The sequence below is a fragment of the Stegostoma tigrinum genome, chromosome 36 (genome assembly GCF_030684315.1).
Source record: "Stegostoma tigrinum isolate sSteTig4 chromosome 36, sSteTig4.hap1, whole genome shotgun sequence".
Taxonomy (NCBI): domain Eukaryota; kingdom Metazoa; phylum Chordata; class Chondrichthyes; order Orectolobiformes; family Stegostomatidae; genus Stegostoma; species Stegostoma tigrinum.
The window spans coordinates 16,800,225-16,817,193 of record NC_081389.1 but is presented as its reverse complement, the minus strand read 5'-3'; the positions used below and the strand labels follow the sequence as shown (position 1 = coordinate 16,817,193).

General features: G+C 46.1%; 1 protein-coding gene across 4 annotated transcripts in view; it reads right to left on the bottom strand.

Moving 5' to 3' along the window:
• The window catches only part of LOC125446718 (AT-rich interactive domain-containing protein 3B-like), a 224,383-nt gene that overhangs the window by 196,360 nt on the left and 11,054 nt on the right, over window positions 1-16,969 (bottom strand). For all 4 annotated transcript variants that reach the window (XM_048520461.2, XM_048520462.2, XM_048520463.2 and 1 more), the window contains exon 2: window positions 15,825-16,439. In XM_048520461.2, coding sequence (XP_048376418.1) covers window positions 15,825-16,439 — 615 coding nt within the window. The remainder of the gene's footprint in view (window positions 1-15,824; window positions 16,440-16,969) is intronic.

Genomic DNA, 16,969 nt, shown 5'->3' with positions numbered 1-16,969 from the left:
GACAAGTTACAAATCAAACCTTCGTTTCTGCTGTGGATAATTGAACCAAATGGTCTAGGTATCAAGTTTATACCGTATTAGGCGGTTTAGCATTAGTGAATGGGACAGAAGTTGCACTGACCAGCACAATGTTTTGACTCCAAAGTACAGTTCAAAACACACTTCAAAGGTGGAACAAAATCAGAGGTTACAGCAAGTTATTGTGCATTCCAAAGGTATTTTTAACCAGTTGCAAGACACATAGACTGAAATGTCCCCTGCACAGTTGCTACCTCAGAGAAATTGGGCCACTAGCCTGCGATGGGAGTATAGACCACCGAAGAGGCATAGACTGCAGTGGGGCTAAGCTCCCAGCTCACAACAGCCAGCAGCAGCTAACCCAAACTTGAATTGGGACAGGAGGTATTCATTGGGAGGTCTGACAAGGCATCCCATAGGTGCAGTAAAAACCGAAAGAACTGTGGATGCTGTAAATCAGAAATTGCTGGAAAAGCTCAGCCGGTCTGGCAGGATCTGCGAAGAAAAAAATATCAGAGTTAACGTTTTGGGTTCGGTGATCGTTCCTCAGAACCAAGGACACAGAGTTGCCCGACATCTGTCAAGAATAGCATGTTGCCTTAGAGACCATTACAGCTCTAGAGGGTCTGGTGGATCACTTTTCATTTGACTATCGCCTAGAAAAAAAAAGTGGGGTCAGATGTAGAATTTTACAGTAACTGGGGAAGACTGTTTAGTCTATCATGACCTGAAAGGATCATTCCATTGGAATAAAGAGATAGCAATTGGTAAAGCTGTCATAGTGCCACGTTGGTTGCTCTCTCATTGGAGAGACAACTGGTGGTGGTTTAACCTGAGAGTCACCACACCTCAGGCGAGGGGAGAGGTTGAGGATGAGAGTCCTTCATGGTAAGGACAGCTGATGGAGGAACTGAACCCATGCTGTTGGTGTCACACTGCACCATAAACCAGCTATCCAGCGAACTGAGCAAATCAAACCCCAACTGAAGGGTAAAGCAATGATGGTGACATACATGTCAACGCCACTGTAAGATCAGCAGAGCAGAGTGAAACACATGATTAGATTCCCTACAGTGTGGAAACAGGCCCTTTGGCCCAACAAGTCTACACCACCCCTTGGAGCATTCCCCTATAACCCACACACCCCTGAACACTATGGGCAATTTAGCATGGCCAATCCACCTAGCCTGCACATCTTTCGACTTGGGAGGAAACCGAGCACCAGGAGGAAACCCACGCAGATACAGGGAGAATGTGCAAACTCCACACAGACAGTTACCCGAGGCTGGAATCGAACCTGGTGCTGTGAGGCTGCAGTGCTAACCACTGAGCCACCGTGCCGCCCTGTAATATAACTCAAAGTGGACGAGACTGAAGGGAGACACTATACATGAAGTATTCAGTATGCTGCATAAATAATTTACAGTATTATTGAGGAAAAATGAGGCCTGCAAGGGCTTGGAGCTGTAACAACCTGGAAAAGGAGTGCAGCTCTGTTGGTATTTGTTGCGGTTATGTTCAATGGAACCATCTAAGTCATCTTGGACAGATATTTTTCCACCATCCTTCCGATTGGTAGCAGTCTAAGTCCCTGACAAAGTTTCATTTTGTTATCATGTTGGACTCCATCGGAACCATCTGGGATGGCTTTGGTCGACCTGACGGACGAATCCTTCTTGTGAGTTTTAGTTCAGCTGCCTGATACTGGGAGAGTAAGGATGCCAGACCGTGTCCAAGGGAGAGTAGCTCAATCTTCTTGAAGAGCAAATCAGTTCATTCTAGATGACTTAATGGCTGGTAGCACTACATCTCAAAATCATGGCTGTCATAACAATCACACTCAAGTCAAAAATAATCCCAACCACTGCTTTAGCTATGCGACGGTTACACTGCCAACAACTCAGGAGCCAGTTAGGACACACAGACAGCCAGTGAAGAAGCAGTTAGCTCCACCCAGGAACACAGTTCTTAATGGCTAATGGGTGGAGCTTATCTTGAGATGTCAGTTAACCCTTTAAAGTCCTACAATGCACTGAAGCTTCTGAGAAGATCCGGATTGTTAGAACCCGTTCTCAGTGAGCTCGATCCATTTAGCAAATTCCCAAAAATGATGCACTTTCATTGGTACAGTGCCGTTCACAACTTTAGCGCATCCCAAAGGCGCTTTACAGACAATGAAATACCTGTGAAGTGTCCAAGAAGCTATAATGTAAGCTCAGTGATATATTGATGACTGGGTAGTCTTTGATGTAAATTAAAAGGATTGCATGGGCTATGACATGTGGGAGAATTCAGCTCACCTTTTTCAAATAGGGTTCTTTAATATCCAGTTAGTGAGGGCACTTTTGGAGCACTGTGTACTGTACTGGTCACCCTACTACAGGAGAATATTATTAAATTGGACAGGGTAAAGAAGTATTTGCAAGGATGCTACTGGGACTGGAAGGTTGGAGTTATGAGGAGAGGCTGGATAGGCTGGGACTTTTCCTCCAGGAGCATAGGAGGCTGAAGGGTGACCTTATAGAGGAACATAGGTAAGGTGAACAGCAGGAGTCTTTTCCCTAGGGTAGGATAATACCAAACAAGGGAGCAGAGGTTGAAGGTGAGAGGAGTGGATTTAAAAGGGACCAGAGGGGTGACATTTTCACACAGAGGGTGGTTCGTATGTGGAATGAACTGCCAGCGGAAACAGTAGATGCAGGCACAGTTACAACATGAAAAAGAAATTTGGACAGGCTAATGAATAGGAATAGCTCAGAGGCATATGGCTCAAACACAGGCAAATGGGACTAGTTCAGTTTGATAAAACTGGTCGGCATGGATGAGTTGGGCCAAAGGGGCTGTTTCGGGTGCTGTATGGCTTAAGCAGAGGAGGAAGCAGGGCTTCCATTTAACATCAGACCCAAAGGACCGGCACTTACTAAAGTTTAAAAAAAAGCTTTCTAACAGGGCACACTAATGTTTAACACTATGGTGAGAACATATTACACTTGACAACGCTCTCATTCTCTTTCTTGCCTTGGCTATTCAATGAATTATGGGGACAGATCCTGACAGCCTTTTACTCAGAGCATCTGTCCAAAGTGTTGACTCAAACATTACTTGTCATTCTTTCCCAACACCCCAACCCCTCACTCCCACTTTCTGAAAAAAAACCTCCGAGGGCTGGGTACAGTCAAGCTCCTAGATCAGAGAAACAGTGTGGGAGTTTCAGCGCTGACAGGAGAGTTCTGATGGATTTACGAAGGAGTCTGGGTTGAGGTGAAAGTGACTGAAGCCTTTTCCGCTAGGCCACAGTGTTGACAAGAACCCCCACCTCAACCCCCTCCTCTGCCTGGTGTCAGCATCCGGTTTCAGTTCTTTTGTTGGGCTGCTTGTTCGACAATTATTTACTCTTGTGCTGTCTGCATAATGAAGGGTCAACATTCAAAAGACCTCCCTCACTGACGAGGAAAAGGCTTGTGAAAATGGAGGAGAAACAAGCTGGCACAGTATGGGGTGCTCCCAACAGACGGAAGGGGGATGTTAAAAAGATATCACAAACACTTTTGACAACTTCGCTGAAAATGTTTGTCAAAAACATAGGTATGATTAAACAGAGGAATGATAGTCATAAAATTATATTGACAATTTTTGAGAGGTAGAACTCTGTAACAATATATTTTATGTGTAAATTTGTAACAGTGCATTACAAATTGTGTGTGATAGAAAAGGTGACAGAATTCAACTTTTCTTTACACTGTATGCTTTGCACTCTGAGGTGCTTCAGCGCACTGGGGTGCTAAAATCGAGAGAAATTATTATTTTGGTTTTAAAAATGTCTTTCAATTTTATCCTGTCCTCTCCAGATCCTGAAAAGTCCTAACTGGGGGGCAGGGGGATGACCGAGTGTTTTTATCACTAGACTGTTAATCCAGAGTCTGAGGTAATATTCTGGGGAGCCAGATTCAAACCCGCCTGGTAGATTTGAATTCAATAAAATTAGAACATAGAAAAGTACAGCACAGTACAGGCCCTTCGGCCCACAATGTTGTGCCGTGGAATATTCCTAATCCAAAACTAAAATAACCTAACCTGCATTCCCCTCAATTCACTGCTGACCATGTGCATGTCCAGCAGTCACTTAAACATCACTTATGACTCTGCTTCCACCTTGACTCCAGGGGCAGATCTCTGTCATGGGTTCTAAAGCCTGTTGCTGCACTCAAATTTGGTTCCAGCGCAAGCTCTGTGTTTAAAACAAACCAGCTTCCTCAGAGTGCTCGTTTCATGGGAGCCAGGCAGGCTCATGGGTCATTACCACACCCACAGGGACAAACAATAACTGGCAAAAATGGAAGGCTTCAAAATGCAGGCACCCTCTCCCTCCAAACTTCTTCAAAGTTGAACGAAACATTGCCTCCTGCAGCCCAATGTTGCTGGGAGGAGGATTTCCTGGATGGGCTGGCTTGGGGTAGCCGTAACCGAAACAGGACAGTTAACTTGGGCTTCCAAGCCTTCCTAGATGTCTGTTGTCATTGACAGGCCATCTCTGGGCAGCCAACCACTCAGACCAGTTTTAGCATATTGGGCTAGTACACCTAGTAGAAGACTCACGCCACGCCATTCGCTCCACCCAAGAATTCCTGAACACCAAAGACACCAAGATAGAAGAGGATGAAATAATGGTCTCCTTTGACGTAACAGCCCCGTTCACACTCATCAACATCAACCTGGCCAACACTGACTACACTATTAGAAGAACCGAAGACAGCGCATAAAGCCAACCACTCCCTGGCTGCCCGCACGAGGCCAGAAATACAGTGGGAAAGTTCCTGTTGGCCTTGTGTAGCTATGAACAAGTTTAGTTGTCTACCCACCATCATGCTACCCCCTCCCACCGCCACCTAAACCCATCCAATCTCGACAGAAACGTCTCGGGGGCTGTGAAGGAGCTGGGGACCTGCGACGCCAACAAAAGACAGCATTTCTGATACCTGACTGTCTTGGTTCACAACCCTGGAAGGAGGTGAATATCAAGCCCCACATCGCTGTGTGGTGAAAAAGGACCATTTGGGTTCAGGATCAGGGAAAGAAAACATGGGGTCCCTCAGGCCTGCCCCAGCCCCATCAGTGTATGACCCCTAGACTCCTGGTCCCTGCTGTACTTCCACTATCTTTGTCCAAGAGACAGGTTGAATGGGTCCAGTTTCATCGGGGCTGTATATTCTCTGCAGTTCTAACTATGTACCCTCCATTACTATGCCTGTGTGGTCATTCTTTGAGAGTTAACACAGACCCTGTGTAATACACCAGATTCCACCAGAACTGAGAATTCAAGCCACATCCAACTTTGTATTTTGCCAATGTCTATGAATGTGCACTTTCCACAGCCTGGCCACGAAGGTTACTTTCAGTAATTCCACTTCAAATCACAACTTGAGAAATGGGAGAGAGAACAGCAGACAATATTCTCCTCCACTGCCTGTCACACCTTTGCTGGCAATCTGCTGAAGTTGCTTCCACTCAGTGAAGTATGCAATTGTTCCGTGTTTGATGTTTTTTTGACGGAGTCCAGTAACTGATCTACGCTCACTGTGCTCAATTGCTCAGATTCCATACTCTCGCTCAGTCAAAAGCAAAATGACTCCTGGAAGCCATTAGAAACCAAACCATAAGCACAAAAGCAGAAATTTGTGACCGCAGCAATATTTCAAAGCTTTTGCCAAAACCTCTTTTGAGTTTTTATGCTTAAAAACTAGTGCCATCTCTCCAGCGCAGCGAGATATCTAAAACAAACCCCCGACAGTAGGCTGCAAACTCAGGACCAGTTCCAACATTTCAACAAACAAGTTGGGCAATTCGTCAAAAACATTTCACTGGAAATGTTTGTCATTCTGGAGAACTCTTACCCACAGCGATCTGCCCCTTTAATTAAAAAAGTGCATTGGACAACACAACATTTTGGTTATTTAAGCAGGTAGGGTATGATTTACAAAACGCTTCAACTAGTCAGGCAGCAGCTGCAAGAGATTTGCATCAGCTTTCCCTCAAATTCTGCTCCATTGAACAGCAGGAAATTCAGATGAGACAAGTAGCGGGGCCAATCAAATAAGGAATAAGCATCTGACAACCAAAGCAGTCTCTTTGATTGTAGCTCAGTTCAGCTAGTCCACTTTGTGGTGATCAAACTGTTCAGTGCATTAACAATTGGGAGATCGTGTGGCTCAGCATGTAGTGATCCTGCCTCTAAGCCAGAGGCCCCCAGGTTGAATCCAACCCTAGGACATGATGTTCATTGAAGGTGCATTCATGTTTCAGCCAAATCAGTTATCGCCCAAATTTGATATAGGATCGTAAAATCATACAGCACGGAAACAGACCCTTCAGTCCAACCAGGCCATGCTGACTCTAATCCCAAACTAAACTGGTCCAACCTGCTTGCTGCGGAAGGGTCACCAGACCCGAAATGTTAACTCTGATTTTTCTTCTTCACAGATGTTGCCAGGCCCACTGAACTTTGCCAGTATTTTGTTCCAGATTTCATGTGGAATAGCAGTCTTCACACTAGGGCTTCTGGCAACACCTTCAAGAGCTGTTCTGGGGAAAAGCAGCCACAAGAACAGTAAGAGTTACTGCCTTGTGTTTCAACTAGGCCTGGGGAGGAGATAAAATTAATACAAGGCAGACCAAAAACAAAACTGACGTTGGAGATCTGGAACAAACATTAAAGGTAATTTCTGGAGAAAGTTAGCAGGTCTGGCAGCATCTGTGCAGGCAGAAACTGAGATAACGCTTCAACTGCAGCGACCTTTCAGGAAGACCGGCTCGAATGGGTCAAGTAATTGATTTCTCTTCTCTGCAAGGAAAATCCTTGTGCGTTTGTGCAAATACAAAGATTACAATTGGCACAACCAAACAATTGTCCCTCCAATGTTGAGCATTCCTGCAGAGTTTCCATGCTACTAGTAATCCGAGTCACAGAATAATGCCAGAGTAGACAACAAACCCGTATGAACATATTAAGCATTCACACTGGAACTATGCCGTCTGGTGCCTCTAGGCTCTGGTAACTGATATTAATAGAACGCACGTTGATTGTTCCCCTCCTTTGGAGGATCAGTGTAGACGACTTACACGCTGCAGGGATTCTATGATTCCATTATATTGGTTTAGTCGTCGTCAACAGGCAGAGTACAGACTGTGCTCAACCAACTGATGCTCACAAAATCACACTCAAACAGTTGTTAGTAGATGCCATTCAGTGATTGCTCAGTAAATGTCATCCAAGCCAGTGCGCACGCATAGCAACATGAACGATATGTGAAGATGATTGGTTGGCCACATTATATGGCTCATACACAAGATTCACACATTGGGCCCTGTTCTCTGCAAACAGAAGGAATGCCTTGTGCCTTTCCAGAATTACCCAGAAGCTGGGGAAGCCTATAGTTGTCCATTTCTGTCACCATACCAACACCTTGGTCAATCAGAGCAGGCTCGCCAACCAGTCAGCAGCTTTTTCTCTCGTCGTTCAAATTGTTGTGATGGCTTGAAATTTGGCACACTTGCACTGGTCCTGGCAAGGACAAGATGAAAAGCTTTAAAACATCTCTTTTCAGCAGTAAATAAATGGCTGATTTAGCAAGAGGTGCCACAAAGCAGGTAAAAATCCTTCTCATTTACCCACAACCTAAGAGAAACTAACAGGATTTTGACTTTCTTCTAATCCGTTTCCACACCAGACTGGTTGGCTGTTCAACTGGCATCTGATATACCTGGGTAAGACATAGAGTCACAGAGATGTACAACACGGAAATAGACCCTTTCATCCAACTCGTTCATTCTGATCAGGTATCCTAAATTAATCTAGTCCCATTTGCCAGCATTTGGCCCATATCACTCTAAACCCTTCTATTTATATACCCATCCAGGTGCCTTTTAAATGTTGGCATTCTACTAGCCTCCACCGGCAGCTCATTCCATATACGTGCCACCCTCTCATGAAAATGTTGCCCCTTAGGTCCCTTAAAAATCTTTCCCCTCTCAACTAAAACTCATGCCCTCTAGTTTTGGATGCCCATACCCTGGAGAAAAGACCTTCCCTATTTACCCTAACCATGCCCCTTATGATTTTAAAAACCTCTGTAAGGTCACCCCTCACCCTCTGACACTCTGGCGAAAATAGCCCCAGCCTATTCAGCCGCTCCCTCTAACCCTGGCACCATCCTTGTGAATCTTTTCTGAACCCTTTCAAGTTGAACAACATCTTTCCTATTGCAGGGAGATCAGAATTACACGCAATATTCCAAAAGTGGCCTAACCAATGTCCCGTACAGCGCAACATAACCTCCCAACTCCTATACTTAATCATTGACCAACAAAGGCAAGCATACCTAATGCCTTCTTCATGATCCTGTCGACCTTCAAGGAACTACAAGCCTGCACTCTAAGATCTCTTTGTTCAGCAACACTGCCCAGGACATTACTATTAAGGTGTATGACTCCTGTCCTGATCTGCTTTTCCAAAATGCAGCATTTCACATTTATCTGAATTAAACTCCATCTGCTGTTCCTTGGCCCATCAGCCCAAGATACTCAAATGTGTCATTGCTTTCCCAGGATTTGAGGGATGGGCAATAAATACAATAAAAGCACAGATGGAGCATCAAGTGCTGTATTCCCAGGCTGTGCCTTGCTGGGTAAAACATTCCATAACTGAGCCACAATTGAGTTGGACTTTTACAAAGTTAATCATTCCTCCCAGCCCCTGTGCAACTGAAAACAAACTGGAGTTATCTGGAAATGTGTATTCATAAACACAGCACCAAAGAGAGGGTGAGCAGACAGTAACAGAATACTGTAAGTAACTCAGTCAATGTGTCCAATTCAAGCTTCCTTTTTTTTTGCTAAATAAATGAGGAAATTTAATATTGCTGTTTGGCAAGCAAATTAAATTGCTGTGGCTAACCTCACTGCACATGGAAACTTAATAGCCCAATTAAAAGGTGGCACAAGGGAAAATAGAAGTCCCGGAGAGTGAAACGGAAATGAGTAGGAATGACTGAAAGTGCGGCGAGCAAATTCATTTAATTACAGAAAAGGGAGGTCAGCTTCAAATTAAAGGTGGATATTGAGGCTTCACTTTAACACTGGAGCTGGAGACTGGTCCGAGAAGTATGGACACACAAATTAACATGCACTGAAACACACACACAGCCTCGATATATACGGGGTACACTGATATGTACGTATATACACACACACACACACGCACACACAGACACACACACACACACAGACACACACACAGACACACACACAGACACACAGACACAGACACAGACACACACACACACACACACACACAGACACACACACACACACACACACAGACACGCACACAGACACACACACACACACAGACACAGACACAGACACACACACACACACACAGACACACACACACAGACACACACACACAGACACACACACACAGACACACACAACTCAGTCAAGTCTGCTGATTTCAGTTAGCAGCACTGGGCTGAACAGCCATCTTTTGTGTAACAATCTCACTGTGCACTCTCAAACTGGTCTCACTGCCCTGGCAGGAGAGGGAGGGCGGGGCAAAGCTGTCACAATAAGTTCCCCATTCTGAGCAGCATCCAAACAGAGAGTCTGGAAGGTTTATGGAACTGGAGGTTGGGGCTCAAAGGGGAATGTTCCTCTGTTCTGTGGAGCATCCCATGGCCCATTGTTCTCCGCATGAGTGACATCGGCTGCTTGGATAGAGAGTGCAGAGAGTAGGAAGCAGCGGACAGGAAACCAGACCTTGTCACAGGGGAGAGGGTGTTGGCGTGGTATGGAAGCTAACTGAAGGGGAGCATACTGAACTACCTCAGGGTAACCCCATTGATGGTGCAAACCATGGCTCCTTTGGATCAGAGGTGAGGGGGTTCATGCCTCATAGCCCGACAGTACTGAGAGAGTGCTGCAGTGTGGGAGGTGCCATCGTATCACTGAGCTCAAGGAGATGTTGAAAATCCTACTGAGCCATTTCGAAGAGGGGAACACATTCGGCACCGAGGTCCTGGCCAGCACGGTTAATAAAACATTGGATAATCTGGTGTTTATCGCACCACCATCGATGTGATCTTTCAGCACCAAAGAAAAGGACACTGTGTTTCCTACATTATGGCAATAACTTTGAGAGTGCTTTGCAGGGCATTCTGAAAGGCACTACACCAGCGAAAGTAGGAATGAAAGATGCCCAAGCAATTTAGGACGTCCTGCCTTGATCGAATGGGAGTTCCTTCTCCAGCCAAGAGACCTCACTGTTTGGTAGCGAACTTATACAGAACCTCCTGACAGGTGCCGGCTAATTCAATTAAGAGCTAAGTAATGCTAAAGCACCTGCACATTCGCGCAATCCAGTTAATGCTCTCACTCTTGACAGGCCAAGTATTGTTGGCACGAGCTGGTTATAAATCTTTTGAAATGCGTCCAAAACAAAGAGCTGTGCCAGAGGGCCTTGTGGTGAGTGTTCTTTGAAAGCTCGACTTGGCCTCCTGCCAAACATCACAGTTTCAATTTTCATACTAACAGATGGCAGCTATTACCAACGCTGGTTTGTGGTACAGTTACACTAATAACCTCTCAACTCTGTCAAGAAATATACTACTTGCTATCTTTCATTGCTGATCTCTTTAGCAATGTCCCAACTCCCCTCAAAATGCTTAACTCATCAGCGACCTGTTTAACACACACATCTTAAACAGCCTGTATCTCAGTCTGGCACCAAGACTTTCAATTCAGGATTCCACATCCATGTTGTTCAACTATCTAAATGATATGAAATACCCACTGTGCCCCTCTCCTCTCCACTAGGCTGGTGACAGGCAATATACAAGAGTAATGGGACGGAGGTAGAAAGAGCTCAAGAGACAGATAGCGCATGAGAAAGAGGGAAAGTGGGGGGAAGAGGAAGAGAGAGAGAGAGTCATGAGGAAGAGACAGCATGAAAGAGAAGGATAAAGAAAGAATGTGGGCACAGAGAGAGAAGGGGCATGAGGGAGAGAGCGAGAAAGATAGAACATGATGGAGGGAGACTGGGCACAAGGGAGATAGAAAGGGAGCAGGCATGAGAGAGAAAGGGCATGAGGGAGGGAGGGATGGAGAGACTGTATGCATGAGGGCGAGAGATAAAAAAAGGCAGAACATGAGCGAGAGAGTGTGTGAGCATGAAGGAGTTTGAAAGTGTGATTAAGGAGAAAGACAATTGACAATGAGAGGGCTCAAGGGAGAGAGTCACTAAGAGACAGAATGACTGAATGCAAAAGACAGTGTGTGGGCATGACACAGAGCAGTGCCTGGTCCACATCCTGCCTGTTCAGACTCTGAGTGAAGGAAAAGCAGTTAATGGTCATTAGACCTAGCATCAGTTTACCATTGCCCAAATCGCAATGTGGTACATTTTGCTACAAGTAGTCACCAAACTTTTTTCATCAGGCTTCCTGATCCATTACTACCTCCTGCTGAAGAGTAACAAATCTGGGCACAGACAGAATGGCTTCCGCACAATTGAAAGGTTTTTGAAAGAAAGAAGGAACTTTTATACCTGGGCTTCAAAGTACGCCAGTCCTGAGGAATTCAGAGGAAACCACAGAGAGAAAGACTTACATTTTTATTGGCACTTGCACAACATCAGGACTTCCCAAAGCATTTCACACGTAAATGAAATACTTTCAACATGCAATCACTGTTGTATTCAGAGAGCTGTCTGAGTCTATGCTGTGGCCATTTGGCCCATCGTGAATGGTTTAGAAGGGGTGGACGCTAGGAAGTTGTTTCCGTTAGGCGGGGAGACTAGGACCCGTGGGCACAGCCTTAAAATTGGAGGGGGTAAACTTAAAACTAAAATGAGACGACATTTCTTCATCCAGAGAGTGGTGGGCTTGTGGAATTCATTGCCACGGAGTGCAGTGGAGGCCGGGACGTTGGATGCCTTCAAGGCAGAGATCGACAAATTCTTGATCTCATAAGGAATCAAGGGCTATGGGGAGAGTGCAGGGAAGCGGAGTTGAAATGTCCATCAGCTGTGATTTAAATGGCGGAGTGGACTTGATAGGCCGAAAGGCCTTACTTCCACTCCTATGTCTTAGGGTCTTATGGTCTGCCCTCAGTCCGCTGCTATACTCCTCCAAACATTTCTTCTCCAGTTACCCAGTGCTCTTTTCGAGGCCTGTACTGAATCCTCACTGTTCAAGCATAGTCTATATCTCAAAAATAAAGAGCTGTGGATGCTGAAGATCTGAAACAAAAACAGCTAAGTGCTGGAGAAGCTCAGCAGGTCTTGCAACAACCATGGAGAGAGAAACGGATTTAGAGTTTCATCTCCGGTGACCCTTCTTTGGAATACATTGGACTCAAAACATCTACTCTGCTTCCCCTCTTCACATACACTGCCAGGCCTGCTGAGTTTCTCCAGTAATTTTCTGTTTGTGTCACAGTCCAAGTCACTGGGGATAAGTGTCGCTGCTCCCTCTACCATTGTTTCTTTCGCCAGTCATTCAAAGTCAGTGTCCATTAGTTCACAAGCCTCTGGTCAATGGGGACGGCTCCTACTTGTAGACTCAGTCTAGACTGCACCAGTTTGGGTGGAATGGCCATGCTAAATTACCCATAGCATCCAGGGATATGCAGGCTGGGTGAGTGAGCCAAAGAAAATACAGCGTTATGGGGATTGGTTCGGGGGGGCGGGGGGGTGGTGGTGGTGGAGTGGATGAGTCTGGGTAGGATGTCCTTCGGAAGGTCGGTGTACACCCGATGGGTTGAATGGCCTCTTTCTGCACTGCGGAGATTCTACGAGCTCCGTGCAACCTCCTCACAATCTCCTTGAAGGAGAACAGCCCGGGTTTTCCAGTCCATCCAGATAACTTCAGTTTGTTGTCATGAGCGCCGTCTCAACACCCTCCTTAGTGCCGTCACATGCAGCCAACTGGGACACAGCAAGCTCCAACAAGATAACGCCCTGGTCATTCATTCATTCCCCACCCCCGAGTTGAGGAGGAGGTTTGGCAGTGGGCAGATAACCCTAAGGGCTCCTTTCCCATCCAGGCACTTTGTTGGGAATCCATCCCTGCTCCCTCTCCCGTCACATCCTAAGGATGTTTAAGCACACAGATATCACATCATCCAAAAGGAGGCTGCAGTCACTCTTTTCCCATTTATTTTATGGACGATAGCATATCCTTACTTGGTGCAGCCTACGCGTGACTCCAGACTCACTGCAATGACTCTTATCTGCCCTCTGGGCAGTTAGAGATGGGCAATAAATGCCGCTTAGCCTGTGATGCCCTAGTCCCATGAATGAATTTTTTTTTTAAAAATTACCCTGTCAAATTATTTTTTAATTAAGTCCAGACCTCTGGATTATTTGAGCAAATAAACTTTGCTTAAGAAAACTAAAAGTGTTGAATGTAGAATAAGTTATAGATCAGGCTAGAATCCCAATCCACAGCTTCGCTCTTTAGGGGTGGTGACCTGCATCCACCAGGTCACAGAGCCAACCCCATATGCAGGGTCGTAGAGCTGCACAGCACGAAAACAGACCCTTCGGTCCGACTCGTCCATGCCGACCAGATACTTACATTAATCTAGTCCCATTTGCCAGCATTTGGCCTATATCCCTCTAAACCTTTCCTATTCATACTGCCTTCCAGATGCCTTTTAAATGTTGTAATTTTTCCAGCCTCCACCACTTCCTCTGGCGGCTCCTTTCATACATACAGAACCAGGCTTTTATTTTTGACTGAATGTACAGGGAGAAACTCTCTCCGCTGGCAGGAAGGTCGATAATCAGGGAAGATACATTCAAGCTAACTGGCAACAGAAGTCAGCTGGGAATTTTTTGCTTTGTTTAGAGAGAACGCAGTAAACTGGAAGGGTATGAGAAGCAAAATCAACAATAACTTTCAAAATTGAATTGGATCTCCTTTCACTCAGAAAAGGAGAACTTTTGCAAAGTTGGAGGGAAAGGGGAACTAATTGCCAGCTCTTTTGAGGAGTGGGCAGAAGTACAATGCGCCTAATGGCCCTCCCTGCCTCAAATTTGGATTCTTTCAGATTCCCAAAATTTATAGTTCACCCCTGTTACTTTCAGAGGCAGTATCTCAATGGAGAATGTGTTGCCTTGGAGTCAACTTCCTAATGAACATGAGTGCAGGGATGCTTAGTTAACGAGCCGGGCAGGCTGGATGGACCGAATGGCCTCCTTCTACACCATAACTAAGTTCTGAGCAAGCTTCCTCCAAGCAAGAGATCAAAACAATGTCACAGTGGCTCAATGGTTAGCACTGCTGCCTCACAGCGCCTGGGACCCGAGTTCGATTCCACCGTTGGGCGACTGTCTGTGCGGAGTTTGCACATTCTCCCCGTGTCTGTGCGGGTATGCTCCGGTTTCCTCCCACAGTCAAAACATGTGCAGGCTATGTGAATTGGCCATGGGAAATTGCCACAGTGTTCAGGGGTGTGTAGATTGGGTGGGTTATAGCAGGGATGGGTCTGGTTGGAATGTTCTGAGGGTTGGTGTGGACTTGTTGGGCTGAAAGGCTGTTCCCACACTGTAGGGATTCTATGTTCTATGAACAATCATCTCCAGTCTGTGGCAAATCAAGTCACTGCTACAAATGTGAGTCACAAACATGCAGGCCAGGTCCCATTCACATGTTCAAACACCAGCAATGAGGTCGAATTCAGCTAAAGGCATCTTCCCTGATTACATGCCTGGTTACTTCATGTCCTCCTGCTTCGAAACTGAACAATTCCCAACTTGTCCCAACGTTTGTGCAGAAAGCATGCAGTGGAACAAGGGCAGCCCTGATCCGTTATCCCGGAAGTCATCCTTAAACTACTTTTCCAACTGCATTCTTGAAAGATCACGTGGAGAAGGCACAAAGCAGCCACATCACTCATACCCTCCTCTAGACCTTACATTCTTCACCCCGCTGCAGTCATTTCAACAGACAGAAACTTGCACGATGCATGTTGAAAATGCAACCGCGCTTATTGCAAAGCTCAACTTAGGACAGAAAGAATGCCTTGGTGAGGGTGCTTAAGAAAAGCTATGGAGAGATGAGGAGCAGATCACCAGAAGACTCCTCATCTCTCGATTTCATTCAGATGCTCACAAGTAATGTTTGCTGCAGAGCAGAAAGCAGGGTGGACCCTCCTCTGATGGGAGTGAGAGTCAGAGACACTACACACACACACACCCCCCTTCTTAAATTACTCATTAACAAGCTAGATCAGAACTGCTTTGACATTAATTTAGGTGCACTAACATTGACTTTACAACTGGTTTCAGTACCCAACTTGACACAGCTGTGTGGCAATTACAATTGTTAAAGATTGTGCTGTGAGAGTCCTCCAGGAAATTCATTTCTCCTTTGTGAAATGGAAGAGGTGATTTGCATCTCCAAGACTGACTGTATCGCCATGGGATACTTGGTAAAACAGATATACAAAATGGCCAAATTCATTGGACGTTGAGCCAGTGTACAACTGCAGTCTGAACACGCCTTCGGAGGTGACTGCACACATATCAAGATCAGCTTGTGTGATGTGTCATTGGGAAGAGAATCCAGGTGCCTGAAAGTCCAAGTTTGACATGAGGAAGAAGATGGATTTCCAGACAGGGTTACTGCCAGACTACGTTCTACCCCATTCTACTGCACAATGAAATGAGACACCTCTTTGCAATACACAGTCAGGTTGACTCTGCTAACTGTCTTCTGAAATCCATGCATGCAATGGGAGAGTCTTACCTGTTTGAACTGTTCTTCATAACCCCAATCGTGATGGCTAGCTGGAGATTTCGAATGTGCTGTGCTCGGGGAGATGGATTGACTGTTTCCCTGCTGTTGGGATTGTCCGCTAACGGATGGACGGTGGGTGGGCGGGGGCCTCTGACTGGACAACGCAGCAGCAGGCCGCTTCCTGAGATAGGCCGCGTCCTCCTCTTCCTCACCATCCTCCTCGTCGAGATCGGCCCGCACCGCGTCCTCGTCCTCCAGGTCACTCGCAGCGTCCTCCTGCTCAAAGGCATCGTCCTCGGCTTCCGAGTCCACGCTGCTCTTATCGGATCCTCGCGGAGCGGCGGGCGCCGGCTGGCGGGTCAGGGTAGTGACCAGCGGTGACCCTGGCGGAGATCTGGACGAGGCTGCTGCCAGGGCGGCCTGCTGGCTGGCAATCTGCTGAGCATAGAAGATGCGGGCGTTGCGAATGTCCCGGTCCTTCCTCTCCCTGCCCTCCATCTCCAAGCGAGCTTGCTGCTGCCTTTGCAGATGCTCCATCACAGCTTCTAGCTTCATCCCCTGATGATGAAACTGAGAGTTTCCAGTCAGAACCAGGTTCAATTCTTCTCCAGTTGTTAAGCCAGGCTGTCAAGACAAAGGAAAAAAACAGGACTCATGTTAACCACTCTTTGGTATCATTGGCTGTGCCATCTACAGGCCAACATGTCGTTGCTATTTAATACACTTCCTTCTTGACATTCGGGCAACTTTTCCCCACTACCCTCATCAAAACCAGAGATAGCATCATGCGGAGCTGGAGAAACACAGCAGGCCAGGCAGTAGAGGAGCAGGCAAGTTGATGTTTCGAGACGTTGATAACTGTATTATCTCTGAATCCAGTATCTGCAGTTCTCACTAATTCTTCAAACCCAGATAGTTTTTACCATTCCTCCTGCTGCAACAAAGGAAACAGTTTGTATCTCTCAAATCCTTCCGTGGCCTTAAACACTCCAACTCCACCATCTGTACTTTTGACGAGTTTTTGATAATCTGCAAACTGTGCTGTTTGAGTGGATATCACACCGATTTTACATTCTACCGTAAAACAAAGAACTACAGGTGCTGAGGATTTGAAATAGAAATGCAAACTATTGAACAAAACTCAGCAGGTCTGG